Source organism: Manis pentadactyla, chromosome 18 (assembly GCF_030020395.1).
Source record: "Manis pentadactyla isolate mManPen7 chromosome 18, mManPen7.hap1, whole genome shotgun sequence".
Taxonomy (NCBI): Eukaryota; Metazoa; Chordata; class Mammalia; order Pholidota; family Manidae; genus Manis; species Manis pentadactyla.
Genome location: NC_080036.1, coordinates 17,823,242 through 17,847,211, shown reverse-complemented (window position 1 = coordinate 17,847,211; position 23,970 = coordinate 17,823,242). Strand labels below are relative to the sequence as shown.

Genomic DNA, 23,970 nt, shown 5'->3' with positions numbered 1-23,970 from the left:
CACTGAGAGGTGTCATCTCTGTCCAGCCATCAGTACATTTAAAATCAAATTAATCCTGCAAAACAAATTCCCTTAAAATGGCCAGCTGTTAAGTTGGCTTTGGCTGTTTTATCAATGGCCTATCAATAAAACCTGCTTTATTTAAGCAAATGCAGTTCACCCTTCTAACTTCTGGCATCCAATGGCTTTCCAAGGAGAGCTTTTTCTCAACAAACAAGAAATATTTGTTGAGCCAAAGAAGCATTCTTCTGAGGAAATTATGCATTCTTGGAATTCCACTCATAAGCAACTATGATGTCAAGATCCTTCCAGCTTCAACTCCTGCAGTGACCCCCAAAAGGATGGCCAAAAATGAGATGGCAACTGGGGAAGGAGAGGCAGGAAATCCAACGATCTTGGAAGAGGGCACCATCACCCAGACGGTGCCCCCTTCTCCATGCATGAAACTATAAAGAGGGAGTGAGCATAGATATCCCATTCCACATCTAGGTTTCTCTCTCTTTGCCAGTGTTGGAAAGCATGAGATAGAGATACATTTTCCCCAGCCTTGCTTAAAACCTGTGCCAAAGCTTCTTTGACACAGTTATTCAAAAGCTTCTAAAAGAAGTATCAATGTATTGCAAACTAATCCAATCATTTCAAGCTCACCAAGGAAGAGAACAAAAATAGATCTCTACAACCTATCTGAGGAACAGTCTAAGAACAAGAACCTAATGATATCATCTACTTAGCAAAGCATAAGGGGCCCTTCAGAGGTCAAGAAATCAGAACAGAAATATTCATACTAGGTTACAACCCCACGAACAAAACTAGCCTTTTCTGGACCTCGGGATCTGACTAGTTTCCGTTTGTCTCCATATCACCACTAGTAACTTTTGGTGGGTGGAATATCCTAATTCAAACTCTAAGGCTACCCAAGAAGTGTTTTTAATAATACAATCTTCATCTTGCCTTTTTTTGTATTGTAGGCTATCTGCTTCCCAATCTTCTTTTATTTTTTTCACGCCTTTTTTTTCACTACCAAGCCCAACTCCCTGGTCTCAGCAGCTGCTGAAAACCATCCGAACACTTTGCATCTCTCCGGAAATCCAGAATGGCATCCTCAGCTCACAGATCTGCTGCCAAGGGCAGATGTCCATGCATCGCAGCTGGGCCCTCCTCCCCAGGGGCCCCTGGGCAGGGACAGCTCAGGGCCCAGGGGCCGGGCAGCCTTAGTCTCACATGCAAGGCAGCCAGGCCTGCCTGTACAGGCTCCAGCAGCTATATCCTTGCAAACTTCATCCACGTCCCTTCATTAGGACCTGTAAAAACAAATTCGAGGCAGCTGCATGTTGGGTCAGTCTGCACGGCCTTTCTACACAAAGCTACGAGTGCTGGGCAACACAGAGTCCCCGAACATGCTGCCTCTGTTCCCATCCCACGTGGATTCTATGAAAAATGGCATGAAGAAAGGAGAGAGGACTGGGTGGTTGCTTGGAACGGGGGCAAAGAAACAAAAAGTGACTTCTGTTTAATAATGAGATGAAACAGAAGCCGGGCTTCCGGGAGAGGGCCTGACATTCCTCCCAACATTTTCCCACCCACCTGATCCTCTGAACGGAAGGAAGATCTGAAGGAGAACAGAGAGAGCCAGTGTTTGTTCCTGCCCTGGGGGTGAGAGGGGAGAAATGAAATAAACCAAAACAGCCAAAACAGGAGAAGAGGCTGGGTGGGAGAATGAAATGGTATGCACACACACACATGCATGCACAGCTAGTATTGCCCAGAGAAGACAATGAACAGGCGCATGCTCCAGCCTATGTGAGACCTGCAGTGGTCACAAATAAAAACATACATCCTTGTTATCTTTACTAAAAATTGTGCCCACTCTGTAACCACTTTACTACTCTCTGCAAAAGCAAAAACAAAAACACACATTTAAAAAAGATAATATTTAGTGTTGCATCCAACAAGAATTTGGTGTTGATATTTCTTAAATTCTACCCAACATCAAGCCTGCAAGCAGAATAAATTCACAGAGTTTGATAAACAAATAATAGAGTTTACATGTAACTATAGAGGCCCCACCGGCATCCCCAGTACAGACGTATGTACCTCGCTGAATGTTCTTTAAAGATAGGGCTTATCTGGACAGACCCAAGAATTTGAACAATTTGGATTAAATTAGCCAGAACCACTCCTACACTATGTTATGGTATTTGTGATAATTGAATTTTTGCAATTTAGAGAAAGACCATTTAAGATATGGCAGTAAACATACACAGTCCATCCAGTTTAATGCTCAGATTTTTAGATGATCTCAGAATGCAACTCTTAGATAGTTTAGTTCCATTTTAAAGAAGGGTAGCAGCTGCTACCATATTCCAAGAACTATTATGTGCTGGGCAGTCTGCTGGTGCTTTACAAGCTCTGTTGCTCACCCCTCTTGCATAGAGGAAGATGAGGCTCAGGAACCTCATCCCAGCACCTGGGAGGATGTGAGGTTCATGGATCCTCTCAAGTCATCAACTGTTCTAAACCTTTTCCATATGATGCCACTTGATCATACTGGAATGCTGTTTATTAAAAAACTCATTTTGTATAAATTATATATTCTTGCAAACATCAATATTACCATGTCGTGAAGTTCCACAGGGGAAAACCACTCCTTCCAGGAGTGGAACCGCCTAAACATATCTGAATGCCAGTCAAATAATGGGTGGCAGGCACATGAGAGTCGTTGCTGTCTCAACAGACCCCACAAGACTGTCAGGGATAGATGGCCTGGGAATATCAGGAGAGAGGCCCCAGCCAGCCCCATCAGCACCCTGAGGGCTACAGAACGGTGGCCGAGCTAACCCTGTAGGAGCCTGGTCCTACCTGGACAGCCACTCTTCCCTGCCCATGACTTACTCTTCCACCGGCCCCAGAAGCCCTCATCACTCCTTGACCTGAGATGACAAACATCTCCCCAAGCTCCAAGGATTGCTCAGCCCTTCCAGCTACAACTGCAGTGCAGGTCACATGGTTACTGGGGCTCTGCAGTGAGCTGCTTTTCCAAAGACTGAGAGACAAGCCACAGGAACTAGACAAAACCCCAGCTCTCATTATAATGTTCAGCTCCAAGTCATATGGTAGCCAGTGACAAATACAGACTGGAACCCAGAATAGTCTAGATTTTGGATATCCACCTGGTTTTCTTCTTCTACAGAAAAGATCTCCATATTTCTTAAACCCAGATTCCCAATTTATGCACAGTGATAAACAGATGTCGACTCTGTTTACTATCCAGTGTGTTAGAGGCAGAAAGATTGCATCTCCTGCTGCTGGGATTCCTGCAACACTGCGGCTATTCCTCATTTCCTCAGGTCACTGGGCATTCCATCTAAGGATGGTGCTCAGAGGCCACCCCCCCTTCATATAGCCTGAGTCCCAGAGTCACATCATGTGCTAGAAGAATGCATGTTTCCAAGCCATGGCTTCCAACTCCACCACGAACCAAACCTAACTTTTGAACGATCCTACACACTCGAGTTGAGCAACACAATCAGAACAAGATGAGCCATGGGCCCCACACGCCCCAGGGCATCCCCCACTCTCATTGAGAATGTCACACTGCATGCACACATGGGAAAAGCAAGGTAGAAACATTAATGCAACAAAAGAAAGAGGCTTTTTAAAAGTAGGAAGAAACAAGAATGATCTTACAAGTAAGGCTTAACTGGTGAGATGTGAAGGGACTCTGGATATTTTCCAAACACCTTTAGAATTGCAGAAATCACCCTACGAGAGTCATTCTGGAAGCTTTTTCATTGCTAAGATGAGATCCCTATTAAAAAAACAAACTTCTGAAGGGAGCCCAGGAGAGTGGCACCTTAATTAGGTGACAATTAGGCAAGAACAAAGCCTTCTGGGAACAGAGTGCACAAACTAAGAGGTGGGGTAGGCTAAGAGGTGTCCCCCGAGAGACAAGGACACAAACTGCTTCACCATCTTGGTAACAAGCGTCGACAGTCAGGGAGAACAGAATGTGATCTCCACGCTTGACTATAAAAGGCATAGAAATGAGGCCCAGGGGCATGTGACCCCCCCGTCTAAATAAAGATCACCCCCACACTGGGAGCAGCTGACCAGAGCAGGGACCTTTCAGGAGAATAGAGACACGCTCCTACCAACACCACCAAGCCAGAGCCCGCTCGACTGACTTCTCCTCCAACACCCCTCTCTCAGCCCCACCTGCCAAGGCAGGTCCCCCACCCTGATTCACCTGGCAGTCTGGAGGACTAACAGCAGACCACAGAGTGGTTCACAGAAACAAATATCCCTATAGGGCAGTTAAAACTTGAAGAAGTGTTAAGATGAAATAATGCACTCGCATGCACGGGGTCTCAGGGCACAGCAACTGTGCCCCCCACCTCACCTGAATCCAGCAGGTGATTCACAAACCCTTAAACAAGTCCCCCACCTTTAGCTGGTGGGCCAGAAGTACCCATCGGTAAGAAAATGAGGAAGGGGAGAAATTCCACTTTATACACCAAAACACCCTTGGTGAGGAGGGTCTGATAAGCAAAAGCAGGAGAACTTATATGGGCAAAAAAGTGTAGAATTGTTTTTGGTTTTTTTTTTTACACCACCTGCCTTCATGTGAAGTCCCTGACCCCATCAGTGAGACATCAGTAAAATGTTTCCTTTTGTCAATAAAGGGAGCCATTTACTGCCTTCTCATGCAAAGGCCCCAATCTGCTATTTTCCTGGTTTCTCATTTTGAAGGCAGTAGGAAATGCAACAAGCTCTGAGACTGCTGTTCCCAGCCAATGCCCTTTTAATTGAAATGAGGTGGCACTGCCAACAAAGCCAGCTCCCAACACGTCCAGGCTCGCCACCTCCATTGATTTCCTGGCAAAGACCAGGCCTTCTCACGGCAACACGGTGATCTGATTAGACCACAAGCTGTTCATCCTGATGGGTTAAAAAGTACTTGGAGACTAAATTTAGCAGTAAGATTTGGGATTATTTGGGGAGGGGGTGGGGAGGAAGGGAAGGATCTATACCTGAAATTAAGTACCAGAAAGCTCCTGTGGCAGGCAACCCCCAGGCACCAATTAGACAACCCACTGAGCAGCAAGGGAACGACAGGCACACGAAGAGGATGCACCTCTGATCCCTCCCTGGACGTGGTTGGCCTTCAGCAAATGATGGCTAGACAAACAAAGAGCAGCACGACAGGCTTCCGTCTTTAAGATGACTTCCATGCTTCTCCATCATCTTTGGCCTTGAATTGTTCTGACGAGGGAAAGGCAGGAAAAGAGCTGCCACCCATGGGTGAGCCTCCCTGCCAGCCAGGAGCTACAGACCGTTTTGGTGACTGTGCTCCTGGGGAGCGATGACCCTGAAGATAACACAGGAAATATGCACATTGCATAATCCTAGGCTCTTCTGCCTCACAGAGGACCGCTATTACACACTGCCTTCTGCTCAAGGGGAAGATGTAGCTTCCCGACAATGCATCTTTCACAAAGCAGGGGCCGGTCTCACCCCTGCAATGACGGCCATGCCCTCCAAAGAGTGGAAGGACCTGCCCAGAATTTGCTCAGCGGGGGAAAAGGGATGCTGTGATCTGCACTGAGAAAGGCCCACTGGAGTCTGTAAAGTCCTAACGTTGTCCAGTGAGCAGTGGGGGCCAGCTGGTCAGCATGGAAGAGCACCGCTGCTGGCCACGGACACTGCAGGCAGGAGGCAGGGAGGTAGTTCCTGAGTGCATGGCCAGTGTCACTGGGTTTCACAGGCTCCGACTACAGGATTGCCAGTGGGGGACCCAAAGAGAAAGGGGAACAGCTCACCAAGCTGGGCAAAGGCCACGTCACTGAATGGGTAAAGGGAAGAATGGAGGCAGATGGAAAGGGCTTGGTGTCCAGTTGGAGTTGGAAACATGCCATGACACCCACGTTTCTGACAGGGGAGCTGGGGCAGTGAGAGTGCTGCCCACGCAGAGGGAACGCCACAGGCTGGAAGGGAGCGGGCACGGCAGGCCTTCAGACGCTGCACACTGTGGGTGCCTGGACACGCATGGATCCATGGAGCTCACAGAGCAGTCTGGGAGGAGATGGCATTCGGAAGCCAGATGCAGAAGGAAGGGTGCTGAAGCACCAGGGGATGAGATATTCTGGGGGGGACAAGACAGTGAAAAGAGAACCTGGGATGGAACTCTGGGGGCCACCAGCTATTCAAGAAGGGACTGAGGAAAGAAGGCTGAAAAGCAGCAGCTATAGAGGGAGGAGGAGAATCTGAAATGATGTCAGAAGGCGAGGGAGGCGGAACCAACCGTACCCAACGTCATGTGGCATTTACTGAAAGGAAAAAGCCAGACACAATTTTTTAAAGGGCCAACCAATCACTCTTTAGGAATGACTAAAGCCTACATAAAACCACCCCTCAAAATCGTAAAACAACAGAGAAACACGGCACAGAACCCCTAGAGTAGTAATTTCCTTAATGAGGCTGTCTACAAAGCTGCCTGCCACCACAGAGTCAGGATAGAAAAGAGGGTGTTGAAAGGAGAGCATCAAGTGAAAACCTGCAAATCAGCACCCTATGATTGAGCGTTTTTCTGTTATGTCGAAAATTGCACACACATCCTTGGCTTGACATCTCTCTCCAGATGTTCTCCCTACTTTTGAAGCCAGCCCTGAGAAGAATAGCTGAGTGGGATTCTTTGGCACATCACCTCTTTAAATGGCCATCTAACCACTTAAGTTGACCTCAAGGTAGACCTTCTGTCCAGACTCAGTGCCCTCCCCTTGGCTCCCCGAATGAGCCCTGAGCGTTCTGGCTGCAGAGGTGCAGGAAGAACAGAGCACTGCAGCGTTCAGCAATTCATCATGGGGCAGAACCTGTGGCCGTAGAGGAAACGCTCTGAAGCATCACTAGCCAATAGAAGCAGGATGCAAGCCACATGTGTATGTAATGTCAGATTTCTAGTAGCCACGTTAAAAAGAAAAAAAAAAAAAACAGGTGAAATTAATGTGAATAACATATTTTACTTCCTCTATTACTATGTTCAAAACAGTATCATCTCAACATGTAATCAACATACAAAATATTAAGGTGATAGCTTACTTTTTTCCCCCATGCTACATCTCTGCAATCCAGTGTGTATTTTACACTTAGAGCAAGTCTCCATCAGAGAGGCCACAGTCCAAGTGCTCAATTAAGCCACCGTTGGCCAGTGGCTTCTACACTGGACAGTGCAGTTCTGAAGGGAATCTCTACAAAGGGAAAGAATCCTGATTCAAATAGAAAATCTCCAGGAGACGTGCCTATGCTTGAGTGTTCAGGACAAAGTGAGGGGAAGCAATTTCCCTGAATACTGTTATTAATTTTAAAGAAATGCTCCATTGTGAAATCACAGAAAAGCATCAGCAGGAACAACACAGCCGGATGAGGAAGAGGCCACAGGGCATGGCCGTGAGGAAGCAGGGGCCCAACCAACAGGCCTGTCCATATCCGCTGTGCCAGCACAAGGCCTGACTTCTAACCCCCGTTCCTTTTTCATGGTGCTCTTCCTCCTTGTCCTTTTACCCTTCCCACAGCCCTATGAGGAAGGCAGGATCTACCCCATTTTCAGATGAAGAGACTGAGGGACAGGCAATTTAAATTACTTGCTCATTTCCAGGCATGGCTACTAGACATGGACCCAGAACTCTGGCCTCGCCCCTGTGCTCCAGGCTTCTTCAGTGAGCAGCTGGTCAGAAATCGCCACAGATCCACCCTGGGACTGAAGTAAATATCAGCCAAATCACGGACCAAGGACCCACAAACGACTTTTCAAATGACTTTTTTTAAGATTGCATCTGTAAACCTTTCATACAGAGCTTACGAGTTTTCAAAACAGTGTTACACGTTTGGTCCCCACTAAGGAATAATATGGGAGTTCCCTATGGAACATTCTGAAGATGCCCAGAAAGGCTGGCTGGTCCAAGGTCACCCAGGTCTCTTACACCACATCCAACATCTTTCCAGTAATATGATACCTCCCTTGATGATGCCTTTTCTTTTAAAAAAAAAAAATGTTTAAATGTTAAGACTACTTAAAAATATAGTTTGCTGTTTTCTCAAAACCGGTGAGTAACCTAATGATAGGGCACAGTTTGAATCCACCATCAGTGTGACTTTAGCACAGCACCTTCCTCCAACCCTAGCCAATACAGGGATTCTCCAAGTGGCCTAATGGCATTCTCAGCTCTTCAAGATCCTGGTTGCAGCCAATGGAACCCCATCCCTTACTAATCAAATGTTCCAGCACACACTGGGCCAATGATAGAGAGCATTTAAGTGTGTGCTGGGTCAGAGAACGCATCCCTTTCCTGTTTGCATCCTGGCTGGGGGGGCAACTAAACAATGGCCACCTTGTAGGGCCTGGCCTTTGACTTGTTTATTTTACACACTTCACAGTTTAGGCAAGTCTACCAGTCTGTGACTTCTTGATTTTTTATGACTAGCTAGAGCACAGGGGCTCATTGAGTCTTTAACTGGGCCAACCATTAAATAATAGCTATTTATAGCTATCACACTGACTTCCAACCAGTGAGGGGAATCTTTCTGGCCCATATACCTAAACACTGCTGAAAGCAATAAGGCAAAGGCCTGGAGTTGTGCTTTAATACCGAACAATCTGATTCTCAAGGTACTGATCACAATAAAGGAAGATATGGGCTATTCTCATGGGGCAATAAGTATATTGCAGATAAATAAACAAAAAGCCCCAAAATACCACTACCTCACTCCCAAGAGCAGTGAACACATTTCAAAGTTCTTTTACTAAGTGATTTCATAAGATTTGCACAATTCTACAGGAGAGGTAGAAGAAAAAAAAAGGAAACAGAAACCTGGGGTGTACAAATGCATTCCACTACAGAGCTACCTGCAAGCACAGCCTGACCCTGGGATTCCTGGACACTGGTGCAGGACGCCCCTACCTTGGCTAGGTGCTCCTTCATAAGCCAGCACACCTAAGCATCACGACGTCATCACTAAGGACCAAGGATGGGGTAGGTCACCACTTTCACAGGATGTGAATTAGCTCTTCCCTTTTCCTTTATTCAACCATATTCCAAGTATATTTGTGCTAATGTATTCCTGCTATACCAAAAAACTTCCTCTCACACCAACGATGAAAGAGTTGATATGCAAGCTGCCCGTGATTTCCAGGGCTTAGGCACTTCCAAGCATACCAGCCCACCTTCCCGTCAGAAAATCAAAACCAAAGGTCAGGAAGCTTCTAGCCCAGAAGTGCAGTAGGTTATTTCAAGTACGTGATTTGAATGGTCTTGACAGCAAGCCATGAAGGTCTCCAGCCATGCCACAGTCCCACGCATTTCCCAGATGCGAAAGATGGCCAACCAAGACCCCCACCTTCCACACTGCAGGCGGGCCACGTCCTAAACGCCATACAACTCCTACCGCCCAGCAGAACCGGAGCGTTAAGAAGGGGGGGAGGGCAAGAGAGAGCGGGGAGCCAAGGGGCAAGGGTGGGGCGTGTCTGAGAAGGAGGGAAGAGAGAAACAGAAGGAAAGCCATGATCAACAGCATTCTTACTTTTCTGGCAGCGATTTGTCGTCCAACAGCGGTAGTTGTACTCGTTGTTGATGGTGGTCTTCTCACACAATGGCTTCTCCTCCATCGTCCCTGGACACAGGTCCCCGCATTCCTTTGGGGGTTTGTTCCCCACGATGTAGTTGTTGGACACGGCATCCAGGATCAGGGACCAGTCCACGGTGGAGAGGTAACAGAGGTCGGCATTCTTCTCGATCCTGATGGCCCCCCGAGTAATGTTCCTCAGGTTGTAAAGCCCGATATCCTTGAGGTTGGTCATCTCGAAGATGACCAGGGCGTAGTTGTAGAAGAGTTTCCAGCCTCGGATGACAGTGAGGTTCGGGAAGAGGTCACCCAGGCTCTCGAGGCCGGCCACACGGAACAGCAGCAAGTATTCGGTGATGACCGTGAGCTTGGGGAAGCGGTAGCTGCGGTAGTCCTCAGCCTTGGAGATGAGCAGGATATGGAGGTAGCCCTCGATCACCGTGCAGTTCTCCAGGCGCTTCAGCTGCTGATAGTCGTTGCGGATGTCGATGCCCGGCCCGCAGACTGAAGGGAGACAAGAGGGCAAGGGCGGGGCAGGTATGAGTTACACGGCAATCACTTTTAAAACTCTTTTGTGTCTCACGATATGATCGGTTTTCAGGAAACCTATATTATCATTGAAGAAATAAGATTGGATTCCTCGCTGCAGATGTGGGCTGCAGGTTGACTATCTGGCGTAGCTAATGGGTCAGCAGTCATTCATGAGGTGCCTACTCTGGGCCAGACACCTTGTGACATGCTCACCGACCATGGGAGATGCTGCCCCATCCTACTAACGTGCAAACCGCAGCTCAGAGCGCAGGAGCACGAGGGAGAGTCAAGGATGCAGCCCGAGCAGGCCTAACTCCACAGCTGCCAGGCTATGGGCTCCACAGCCTTTCTGCAAAGCACCAGTGCCCAGGGTCAGAACAAGCAGCTCAGCAGCCAAGTAACAACTTACTGCTGCATCCAGCCTCAAGGACACAATGCAATAAAGTCTAAACTGCAGAACAGTCACTGTGATCTGAAAAGTAGGGACCCAAAGAGCATGCTCCCATGCTTCCTGTTGACATTTGACACGGGCCAGGTGGGCTTGCATTCTCCCCAATACTTCATGAATGCAGATATAAAGGCTAATTTAGCAGGAAGATAAGAACATACAGTTTATATGAATAAAAGAGGTGTACAATTCCAACTTCAATAAAGTATTAATCAAGAAAGCATGTTTCCTAGGAAAAGGTTAGATAGCAGATAGCAAAAAAATAGTAAAAATCATCAATATCTCAACATCCAAAAATAATCACTAACACTACCTAGGCCGATTGCCCTTTCTCTATAAATAATTTAAAGTAAAGGAAATCAGACAATGATATAGCATTTTCAAACATACTTCCTTCACTTAACACAAACATTTTACCAAGTCAATAAATATCCTGCTACATCATCATTTTAAGAAAGACACAGTAATTCTAAGGTATGACTATGAACCAGGAGTACTTTTATTTTTTAAACCAATTCCCATTTGTTGGATATTTCAGTTATCTCTAATTTTTCACATCATTAAGCATATTCCAGTGAACATTCTCTTCAGATACCCAAGACTATTTTCTTAGGATAAATCCTAGAAGTCGAATTGCTCGGCCAAGGCCTTTGCAGATTTCAAAGGCTTTTTTTTTTGGCAGCCAAACCTTTATTTATCCCATTTTATGTTAATATTCATATGTTTGTAGGGGAAATATTAGTGTCCTTGAGCATAGGGCATTATGCCAGACCCTGCCAGGCAATTATTACAGAATATACAGGGTAAGGGTCGTATTATCTTTCTTCTTCTTTTTTTTTTTTTCACAAGAAAAACATTGTGGTTACTACATTCACCCTTATTATTGAGTCCCCCCACATACCCCATTGCAGTCACTGTCTATCAGTGTAGTAAGATGCCAGAGTCCCTACTTGTCTTCTCTGTGCTACACGGTCTTCCCTGTGACCCCACACACATCATGCACTACAGATTTCAAAGGCTTTTGATAAGCCAGCATCAGTACTAGAAACTTCATTTTATTTTTTAAATTCTAGACATACATACACCAAAAAAAACCTTGATTAATATCCTATTTTAGGATTTAATAATCTATAAAACTGCCCATTAACTCTTCTGTTAAGTGGAGTTTTCTGATTGATGTAATTCACTAATTTATGAAGCACCCAAGATGTAGGACAGTGTGCAAATATGCCAATAACCAGTGCCCCACCCTCTGAAGAGGTTCGGTGTGAAGGCTAGGAGCTGAGACCAGTGATAAACAGCTGTCATTCAAGGCAGGAGGTGTCAGTGGTGGGCACACTGCAAGTCCGCTCTAGATGTGAACCAAACAAAGTGGGAGAGACAGGGTAACCATGGAGCTTCCTGCACAGAGAAGGTCCTTTCTACTGCAGTGCCGAAGGGAGGTCTGCACGTGTGCTGGTCCCTGAAGGATGGGTGGGATTTAAAACTGGGTACGACATTCCAGAGGGCAGAGAAAAGGCAAAACAAGATATACTCCAAGGACAGCAAATCTGATGGTCAGAGACAGAGAAAAGAGCCAAGGAAAGGAGTTTGGTACAGCTCAAGGCATAAAGGATCTCACGTGGGAGTGGGAACTTTCATCTCAGGAATGAGGCTCCTCTCAAGACTTCTGAGTGGGAGAGAAGCCCAAGCAAGGCCGTTTTTAGAGGAGTCATCTGGCGGTTGAGTGCAAGATAGAATCCAAGTGGAGCAGGGGAGGGAGAAGGGAGCTGGATGGAGTCCAGTGGGGGTTACAACCACAGACAGAACTGGACAGAGACAAGGGGGAAGTGGAGGTGGGGCACCAGGGCCGAGGAGTAGGGGAAGCTTGAGAACCTAGAGCTTGAAACTTCCTTTTGTCCCAGTTTCCTCTTTTTACTGATGAGAAAACAAAATCTCTAAGACACAGAAGAGAATGAGAGAAGCCCCCTCTGAAACCCCTCCATGGCGGACAAAGGGTGTGTGGAAGCTGTGGAGGCACCACTGTGTCTCATCTCCTGTGATGCTCTTTACATCTCACACTACGTAATATCGCCACTCGGAAAGTGAGGAAATAGGTGAGAAGCTAAATCATTCAAATCAGATCACACCTGTAAGAGGCTGGCCCCTTCACAGCAAAACCCCACACCGGGTTTTTGGACAGTCGCAGCCCCTAGCATCTTCATCCCCTGGCCACCCCTGACTCCCTCCAGCTAAGTTGTGCCCCAACAGTGATATGGGAACAGCTCTTAGAAAAGCCCCCAGTGACATCATCAAAGCTGATGGCGGTTCCTTCTCCTCATCCTGACTCTTTCAGTTACTTGATGCTGCCTCGTCATCTAGGCCTGATTCCACATGCCCACCGAACACTCTTCCCCTGGATTCTGGCCTCTGTCCTCAGCCTCCCCGTCTGTCGTCACACACAGACAACTGGCTTCCTGCACCATCCATTCACTGGATGATCCTCAAATGCAAGTCACTGTCCCAGAGTCCTCTAGCCCTCCATTGTACATCTATCAATCTACTCCGTACCTCCACTTAGGTGTCTAAAAACGTCCTTCCTTCCCCAGAATCCAACCCCCAAGCTTCCATACCTTGGGCCATGCCACTCCCACCCTCTGAAATGCTCATGTCAGAAATGAAAGGGTCTGTTCCTGATTCTTCCCTCCTCATACACACATTCAGGGCAGCACAAGTCCTCTTGGGCATTATGCTGGCTGATGTGTCAGACAAAGACAAATACTGTATAGTCTCACTTATATGTGGATTTCTAAAAAAGCCAAACTCACAGAAATAGAACACGGTTGCCAGGAGTTGGGGCTGGAGGCAATAGGGAGATGTTGGTCGAAGGGGACTAACTCTGAACTATAAGATAAATAATAACTGGGGATCTAACACATAGCTTGATGAATCTAATTAACACTACTATATTATATACTTGAGAGTTGGGAAGAGAGTAGATCTTCAGTGTTATCATCACACGTACACAAAAATCATAATCACGTGAGGGGATGGATGTGTTAACTAACCTTACTGTAGTAATTGACCTGCAATGTATAACTTACATATGTTAACCTCCATAATATCTTGATAAAGCTGGGGAGAAAAAGTCCTCTTGGCTACAGCTCCCAAGACTGTGAATCTTGGGGGCCTTCCCCAGTCATGCCCCACTGTTCCCCTACCACCCCATTCATGCCCTCCTCTCAGCCATGTTTACCCTCTCCAGGACTGAGATCTGGCCTTTCTTCTGTTTAGTCCAGAACTGTCTCCCCAGTACTGGTGCATCATACACACATCATCAACACACGTGTAGAATGAACGGATTTCGCCACATCTGTCTGTCTCCACTGCTCTAACTGACCTGAGTCAGCATCATCGCCAGCCTGGACCACAGCAAGAGCCACCCCATAATCCAGCTCCCATCTCCCAACCAATTCCTGACCCAGCACTGGGCCTACAAGATTCTATAGGGGCTCACCCCTGTCTACTTCCGCCTCATCTTCTAGTCTGTTCTTGCTTAGTACACTGGGGCCACCAAGCTCCTTCCTTCCTCATCTCCTGCTGTCCGGAGTACTTCCCCAGTCACACGGCCACCCATTCTCATCAAGTGGCTCTCCACTCACATGTCACTGAGTTTGCCCAAACACCCTGGCTTCTACAGTCCCCCAATCACTTTCCCCCCTCCTCCCCATTTACGCATTTCACTGCTTTCACAACATTTTTCATGTCTGAAAAGTGTCAGCACCTAAAAGGATGTGCTTAGCTGCACGATCACTGCCTGTCACCCACTCAAAGCACAGGCTCTGCACTGTTTGTTTTCTGCCATGTGTCCCGTGCCTAACATCTGGGCACATAGGAGCTTCCACACAGACATGCCACCTGACTGGGGCCAATGAGAGCCTAGGATCCTGGTGTCCACTCTGGAGTTACGTCGGCCTAAGGTGGAACGGAAGCCTCTTTCTGAGGACCGCCAACAAACTATTTTTAAAATTAAGAAAAATCACCCAGCTCAGGTCAGTGACTCAATGTGAAAGTCTTTTTCCTTCATACTATTAATTTTTCCTATGCCCAGCCTAAAAATTGGTATTCCTTCTATACCATCTTAATTAAGTATATTAGTTCGCTCTTAAATAATAAACAGAAGCTTTCATAGAGAAGTACTTGGATTCAATCTATTGCATTCAACATGCACTTGATTATATATTTTAAGCATCAGTTTGAGGCATCAATTTGCTTGCTATCATTTCCAATAGAGCAGAAAATTCAGCACCCAGTGAAAGAATATGAAGACTCAGAAGCAAAGTTTGCTGAATTTTTATACTGCACTTAAAACAGACATTAAGGAAGAATCAGCTGCCCTCTGCCTCCTGGCTCCCCTGCGTGGCCAGTGTAGGCCACTCAGTTCACAAGCCAGGCTACAGAACCAGAACCAACAGCTTCCTCCCAGGGAAGAGCTGCATCCACACTAGACGCTTTTTCCCCATTTATAGAAGAAAAAGAAACAAAGTAGGAAGAAAACTAACCACTTATTTCTTCAGAGAAGACAAGCCCAAGCCACAGCCACCAGCTGTTTTGGATTCCGTGAGTGACACTGCTGGTTTGGGGTGTTTTGTGACAGGAACAGAGAAAGGAAAAGTCAGCTGGATCATAAATGATAGCACAGTGCTCAAAAGGCACAAGCCACAGACAGGAAAGAGACTCCAATGTGCTTCGTTTGTGCTGTGCAATAATACAAGCACAGAAGGAGTCGATATTCCATACAACGCATAAAGGACAGACACGCCCTCGTTACCACTCATTGATGATTAGAAGGAAATTACAAAACATGATTTTTCTCTTTTAAAAGCATTAGATAGCCAAAAAATTGGAAACTTCAGGAACCGCACTGGAATATGAGCTCTCAGGCTGGCCCCTAAAGAATAATTTAGCTCATGGAAATAAAGGCAAGCAGGAAGCAGAGGGAAAGAACACAGCTAGAAGGTAGGGACAGTGGGCGCAGGCAGCAGGCTGGCCTGCAGCCAGTGAAGAGCTGCAGCAGAACCAAAACAGATGGAGGACAGCCAACGTGGGAAGCAGGGGGCATGGGGCAGTGGTGGCCCGGTACCCAAGCCAGACCACCTCAGAGGCAGGCAGGCAGGCAAAGGACCTAGGGGCTAGAATTCACTTCCCCAAAGTTACCACTTAAAAAAAAAAAAAAAAGTCAGTTAAAAGAAAAACTGTTCCCCAAAAACATTCCAGGTATTTTAAAATATCAAAAGAATTTCTGCTCTAGACACTTAAGTGAATGGCATAAACAAACTATGTTTTTGGAAAATAAATCCCTAGAACTGCTAATATGATAAAGGCTAATAAAAAGCATCTGGCTGATACGGAAGCAACCTAAATGTCCATCAGTAGATGAATGGATAAAGAAGATGTGGTACATATACACAATGGAATACTACTCAGCCATAAGAAGAAAACAGATCCTACCATTTGCAACAACACGGATGGAGCTAGAGGGTATTATGCTCAGTGAAATAAGCCAGGCAGAGAAAGACAAGTACCAAATGATTTCACTCATATGTGGAGTATAAGAACAAAAGAAAACTGAAGGAACAAAACAGCAGCAGAAGCACAGAACCCAAGAATGGACTAACAGTTACCAAAGGGAAAGGGACTGGGGAGGACAGGTGGGAAGGGAGGGATAAGGGCAGGAAAAAAGAAAGGGGGCCTTACGATTAACATGTATAGTGGGGGGAGGGGCACGTGGAGGGCTATGCAACACAGAGAAGACAAGTAGTGATTTTACAGCATCTTACTATGCAGATGGACAGTGACTGTGAACGGGTATGTGGGGGGGACTTGGTGAAGGGGGGAGCCTAGTAAACATAATGTCCTTCATGTAATTGTAGATTAATGATACCAAAATAAAACTAATAAAAAAAATTAAATTTAATTTAAAAAAAGCATCTGGCTGCGAAAACCCCCAAAAGCTGCATATCTAAGTACTGAGCTACATAAGATATTCAATTACAGCTTTATTAGAGGCTCTACGTTAAACACGATCTTGGGTCCCAGAAAGGAAAAAATGAGATGGCTCAGGTCCGAGTCCCAGAGACCCATTTCCTGGCCCCTGGTTCCTGCCCTTATGGGGGCACAGCCCCTCTTTCAATCTCATTTTTATCACCTACAAAAATGAGCTGTTCATATCTACCTATGGAAGCTGTCCTATGGATCAGGTAAGTGTATTTGTGTTTCTGTCGACAGCAATAAGCTTTATGCAATGTCACTACATAAAGTAAATATTAGTAAAACACTCATCCATGTTGTTGCCCCAATCTAAATAACTAACATACAATGAAGTGGGGAAATGAGCAAAATTGTTGATTGTCCTTCTGATATTGACTCCATTAAAGAATATCAGAGGCAATTATCTAATTAAAATACTTTCAACTTTAATCAATTCTTCTTTAAAACTACGGGACTAACCTAGCTTACAGTTGGAAATAAAAAACACTGGGAAGCATAATTAGCATCATTTTACTACAGGTCTATAGGCAAATAATGAAGGTAAAATGTGTGAGTGAACCAAGTGTCATCTCTGGCTCTGGTGGTAAAACACAACATAATGAAACCTTTTCATCTCAGCCATGCCCACTGTAAAAGTTCCTTACCTCCCTTAAAATGAATTGTTTTGGAACCGATAACTTAGTACTATAAAAACCCTCTCTAGATCCTAAGACTCTGTGAAAGTCACACTGGTTTAAGAGGTTGGGAAAAGATTCATGTGTAACTGAATTTTCTATGAGTGGACAGAGCAGCCACCTCTGCAGGGTGGGTACAGGCTGAGGGGCAGAGAAAGGAACAACAGCAATAGCAGGGCAGATGCTAGAAAGCAGGCAGACAAGTGTTTAGGAGATCAACTTCACCTTGCAAGTAGGAGAGTCTTCACAATCCTGAGCATGCGTCAGTGTGGGGGCCCAAGAATTTCCATTTCTAGTAAGTGCCCAGGCAATGCTGATCCTGCTAGTCTGGGCCCCACCCTGTGAGAACCACTGACCTGGAAAATAATCCTTAACCCCCTCATCCGCCACTACCCTCCCCACCACCCACATTTGCAGTGGGGCAGGTAAAGCCTGAGCACCTGTATTTCTTAATTTGATCTTCACTCCACCAGAAAATCCTCAAGCCACCCACAGAAACTGTGCATGAAGCACAGCAAACCAGAAGGAAAATGGGGTGGAGATGAAGGGTCTTTAATACCCACAGTACACCAGTGGCTGCTGAATCTGCAACCCCTTTTCCGCACGGTCGCTGCACACCCTTCCTATTCTCAGGGTGGGAGTGGCATGGTCCTCTTTCTGCCCACTCCTCCTCAACTGACTACAGCTAAGCAAAAAATCAGAGGCAGGGGAAAAAGACAATGTTGCAATAACAAACACTACTGATACTCCAGAGTTTATTATAGTAGAATTTTCTGTGTAAGTGTAAACAGACACAATTCATGTTAAGTCTTTTAACTTCATGTGTCAGTGAGAATGTGTTTACACTGTGTATGTATATTTGTTTCACACAGACTGCCACCTGACACATTCAATAATTAAAAAGTCAATCATAAGAATGTTAACTACTGCATTACACAGGTGACTTTGGGGACAGAAATTTACAATCAAGTGTAATTTTTCAATATGCAAACTGTTCTTCACTGTCCCACATAAGACCCACCTCTATCATACACATAAAATACAAGCTAAAAAGCCATGCACACATAGGATATAGTCCTGAAGACTCCAAACTCTAAAACAGAGAGCTACAATGTGGCAAAGAACTCACAAAGTCAGGTGAGATGTTTAACATCCTGCCTGGCCAATGAAGAAATGGAAACTTTACCAAGGAATTAATTCAAAGACTGGAGGGAACACAAGTGCCAGTGTCCCCACCACATAATGCACCCAGAACCACAGGGACTGGTGCAAAATAAAGCTTTATTTGCTTCAGTGGACGAGCAACCACTGTTTTCCTGGGTCTTCATAAATACAGCTTTGCCTGCTCTGACAGTCACTCCCAGTTCTTTACTTCCTTTAGAATATCAAAAGTCTAATATTCTAGGTCTCTATATTTTAAAAGCACCCTCGTAAGAGCCCCAAATCTGTTAATCATTCCCAGTTTCAGCAGCTGGTTGCCTTTTTGATGAAGCAGCACACAGGGACTAGATTTCCTTGGTTATAGTCACCCACGACCACTCACTCAGACCCTCATGGGCCCTGTGGGAACCTGTGTCAAGCCTCAGGCCAGGCCTTCCCAGGGCAGGCTCCTTACCACCACCCAGGCATGCAGGTACAGGCCAGACAGCACCCCGGGCCCCCAAACAGTGAATCTGTGCAGCAAGCAAAGGGCCCGTGGGCCTGGTGCCATGCGGGACGGGGACGAGATGCGGCGAGCACAGGGCTGCAGCCGGAGCAGGACAACAGGAGATCCTCCTGCCGCCTTCTCTCTTCTCTCAGGGTTTTGAATTTCCAGCTCAGAACCAGGCTAACCTTCCAAATAAAAGTCAGCCCTCTGGCCGCCATCCTATCTAACTGGCTTTTGTAGAACACGTTACATCATTCCTGTCAGAGTTTGCATTCTCATTTCAAAAGTATTTTACTTTGCCCTACAATGCTCCAGTTACCTTAAGTCTGTGCTCTTTCAGTTAGTCAGTTACCTAACAAGCCGAATATCAGCACGCAAATCCTACTCACCTGTTTCCCCCTGTGCCGTGGTGATTCTTTATGGATATGGTGTAAAAGATCAGCCCCTTTGAACTATCCAGGCTTCGAACTATCCAGGCTTCTTAGCTGATATGGGGGCTTTGCCAGGGAGGAAAGGCACCTTATGCCACTTGGCCTGAGGTTGGCCACTGCATTGCTCTGAGTCTCAGTATCCTCACGATTCAGATGCAGGTCTGGGACTACATGTATTCATCCTTCCAAGAAATACTTATAAAACACATGCCATGTGCTAATCCACACTTTCCAGGTGCTGGGGTGGGACATAACCACCTCCCTTCATGGAGCAGCCAGTCCTGAGGGACCCTAAAGCCATCACATTTCATGCCCTGCAGGGCAGACCCCAGGTTTGCCAGCAGCAACCCCAACCCAAAGTCAGTGTGAGGGCTTGGATGCACAGATAATGGCCCTGCTGGACGCCAACTGACTCAACCCACCCTTGCTACAGGGAACCAGCACATGACATATGACAGGCCACCAGATCTCAGATGCTCAGATCCTGAGATAAGCAAGCACTAACCAAAAGCTACACAGCAGGAGCTCTGGGAAAGAAGTGTACTCAGCGGCTGACTGCAGCAGGGACGGCTGCGGAGCTGGGTCCCAGCGGGGCAGGGAGTTAAATAAGCATAGAGAAGGGAGGGAGGGTGAGGAAGCAGGAAGAGGCAAGGCACACCACTGAACGGCACCCACTGAACTGGGATAGAGGTGCGGAAGAAGCCAAGGGGAAGAGCCCAGCTGGACGCAGTGCCTGGAAGGAGGGGTCTGCTGTGTGAACACCACAAAAAGATGGAGTTTGGGAACGGTCACTCTGGCAGTGGCCAGGGACCAAACAAAAGTAGAGGGCACAGTACAAACATGCCCACACGGCACTGTGCCCAACAGCCAAAAGGTGGAAGCAACCCAAGTGTCCAAGAACGATGAATGGATAAACAAAACGGTCAGTCTATATACACAACAGAATATTAGTCAGCCTTAAAAAAAAAGGAAGGAAATTTAGCACACGCTACAACATGGATAAACCTTAAGGGCATTATGCTGAGGGAAATGAGCCAGTCACAAAAGTGCAAATACTTTATGTTTTCCACTGCCTGGAGTCATCAAATTCATAGTGACAAAAAGTAGAATGGCGGGTGTGGAGTGGGAGAGGAGAGAACGGGGAGGTCTCTAATGGGTACTGAATTTCAGTTTTTCAAGAAGAGCATTCTGGAGACCGGTTACACAACAACCTGAGTGTACTTAATGTGACTATGCTTAAAAACAGTTAAAATGGTGAATTTTATGTTATGTGTATTTTACCAAGTTCTTTATAAGTATGGGGAAAAACTTTCACTGCATTTTATTCTGCCCCTCCTGTGGGCCACACATGTATAAGTGGACAGCTAAAGACAAGCCACACACAGGGTGCCCACCACCACGAGCCAAGGAGAGCCCAGTGGGAAGGAAAGCAGGTTGGGCCACAACTCTGCCACAGACGGGCCAGGCATTTAGAAATACACCCTCAGACCAGGCATGGTGGTGGGGTGACACCCAGCATAGCCAGGGACCTCAGGGAACAAACAGAGGCCTCATCTGGAGCTCCCGCACAGTCTCCCCAGAGAGATGGGCTCTGGGAACATGCGGCAGGTCTAAGAAGTCGGGCAGCAGTGTGCTGCATGCACCTCTATAGGGAGCGTGCAGAAGCTAAAATCCCACATACAAGTCACCACCTCTGTAAACTAGATTGTGGCTGAACCTCACTATCTGATACGATTCCAGGGCAGAATTCTCGCCCTGCTTCATCAGTTTTCTAACTTTGGGTGTTCACGGGCAGTGTCTTACTGCCAGGGACATCAGTAGCTCTCACCTTGTAAAATGTGGTAGAATAAGGCTGAGAAGGGTCTACCACGTGCCAGCCTGCACCCTGAGCTCCTGCCTTCCCTTAGGCCATCATTCCCACTCCTGCGAGGCCTCTGTATCTTCCACAACTGCATTTATTATTCTGCTCTAACACCTGTAGATTGACCTCTCCTCCAAAGGAGGGGCATTTTTTTCCGTTTTGGGCTTATCTGAGCATCTGGAGGCTGATCGTATCCTTCACCCCTTCCCTGAGGCATGCTGCAGTTTTTACCAAGACCAGGCACCCTCTGCACTTGGGATTTCTCCAAGTGCCAGCAGCCTGGGACTTGCACCCACCAGCCTGGACGGCAGCCCTGTGGGAGCCACTCTCGGCACCCTGCCAGGAGAAGATGTCCTAAACCAGTGCCTCCCAGGCCGTGGCTTCCAAAAAGGATGAGCTCAACTCCTCTCTCCTAGCAGTTCAATCTCTGCTCCAGATAACAGCCCAACACCCAAGCCACCTGGTAGTTAACATTCCCTCACTGCGCTCTAAGCAGTATTATCAACCAAAGGCAGAAAGAGAAGAAAAGTATAGCTGCAAAGTAGAGTCATAGGTCATACACCATAAACCATCATAAACCACAACTTGGGACTGCTGGATTTTTTTTCCTCTTGGTAGGGTACTAGAGTTTGTCTACAGTGCCTTGATAGAAACCTCATGAGAGCCTTGTTGATAAGATGAAGCAATATGAACTACTTTTGAAGAGCTTGGTAAATGTATAATTCACCCTCCAATGTGCTGATTAATGAATGCCCCAAGGAAGGTCTCTAGTAGAAGACCACCAGGCTCTTGCTGAGTCTTGTACGTTGCAACTTATTTTTTTATCAATTACTTGAATGATGGCACAGATAAAATGTTTATCTAATTCAAGGATGACAAGTTTCCAGGAGAGATGGCAAATACATTTGATGACAGAGTCAAGAGCTAAAAAGATCAACAGATTGGAATTGCAATTGAGAGGAAATAATGTTATTTGGACACTTGGGGTGCAAAAAAAGAAATGCACAAATGTAGGAGGTGTGAAAAAGATGGGAGATTTAATTGGATATAATTTCTGTATGTGATGATGGGGCATGTGGCTGCAAAAGAAAAAAAAATGTCAGGCAGTCTTAGACTATACAAGGGAGACTTAGTAGAACAATGGGCCAGAAGAGAGACCCCTAAAGCTGGGTCTTTGTCTCCACACTTTAAAAGAGCAGAGAGTAAGTAGGAGGACATCCAAGTGACAGCCAGGAAGGAGCAGGAACCTGAAATCCACCTCGTGTGGAGAGGCTGCAGAAACCAAGCATGGAGGGTCCAGACGGAGGAGGGCTGCTCAGGTTCTATGTGACTTTGATGAGGGAGGACAAAGAACTTGGACGAACACACGGTGAAGGATTTGGGTCCGTTCTAAGAACACACAGTAGGATACACGTGGAGTCAGACTGGGCTGTCTAAAGAGGTAATAAAGATTTCTGTGGGGCTGCACATTGCCAAGATTTGAAAAGCCTGATTTCATTTAATGCTGATAACTCTTCAGGGGTGTTATCTGCCCTGGCTGAGGACACTGGGGCTCAGCAACAACAAAATGACACATATGGAGTCACTCCATTATCAGGGGGCTCAGCTGGAGTTTAAATACTGATTGCTTCACATGATTCTGGAGCAGAAAATTCCTCTTTCGAGACACTGCAGAGCTGACAGGATGCAGCCAGATGCATATGACTGGAAGAAGTCCCCTCCTATCCACCGTGCACCCCAAGTGCCATCTGACTATGGTGGGTGCCTCTTTTATTTTGGTATCATTAATCTACAATTACAGAAAGAACATTATGTTTACTAGGTTCCCCCCTTCACCAAGTCCTCCCCACATACCCCTTCACAGTCACTGTCCATCTGCATAGTAAGATGCTGTAAAATCACTACTTGTCTTCTCTGTGTTGCACAGCCCTCCCCGTGCACCCCATGCACTATACATGCTAATCGTAATACCCCCTTTCTTTTTCCCACCCTTATCCCTCCCTTCCCACCCATCCTCCCCAGTCCCTTTCCCTTTCGTAACTATTAGTCCATTCTTGGGTTCTGTGCTTCTGCTGCTGTTTTGTTCCTTCAGTTTTTCTTTGTTCTTATACTCCACAGATGAGTGAAATCATTTGGTACTTGTCCTTCTCCGCTTGGCTTATTTCACTGAGCATAATACCCTCTAGCTCCATCCATGTTGTTACAAATGGTAGGATCTGTTTTTTTTCTTATGGCTGAGTAATATTCCATTGTGTATATGTACCACATCTTCTTTATTTATTCATCTACTGATGGACACTTAGGTTGCTTCCATATCTTGGCTATTGTAAACAGTGCAGCAATAAACATAGGGGTGCATCTGTCTTTTTCAAACTGGAGTGCTGCATTCTTAGGGTAAATTCCTAGAAGTGGAATTCCTGGGTCAAATGTATTTCTATTTTGAGCATTCTGAGGAACCTCCATGCTGCTTTCCACAATGGTTGAAGGTGGGTGCCTCTTTAAAAGTTCTGAGCTGAGGGTAAACACCTCTGTCAACCCTAAAGCCCTGACCCCTCACAGAAAGACAACAAAGGAAGCCTGTGAGGAGCCTTACAGACGCCTCACCCCATATGTAAAGTGTGAAACACTCCATATGAAACTGACAAAGGGGAAAACTGCTACTGTTTCTGACCTCATAGTCCACTGAAAAGCATATACTATTGCCCCAAGTTAACTGCACTGCAGAACACCAA

At 46.3% G+C, this 23,970-nt stretch overlaps 1 protein-coding gene across 2 annotated transcripts in view; it reads right to left on the bottom strand.

The window, feature by feature from the left end:
* The window catches only part of IGF1R (insulin like growth factor 1 receptor), a 272,673-nt gene that overhangs the window by 211,961 nt on the left and 36,742 nt on the right, over window positions 1-23,970 (bottom strand). For both annotated transcript variants that reach the window (XM_036878666.2, XM_036878668.2), the window contains exon 2: window positions 9,574-10,119. In XM_036878666.2, the coding sequence (XP_036734561.1) occupies window positions 9,574-10,119 (546 nt within the window). The remainder of the gene's footprint in view (window positions 1-9,573; window positions 10,120-23,970) is intronic.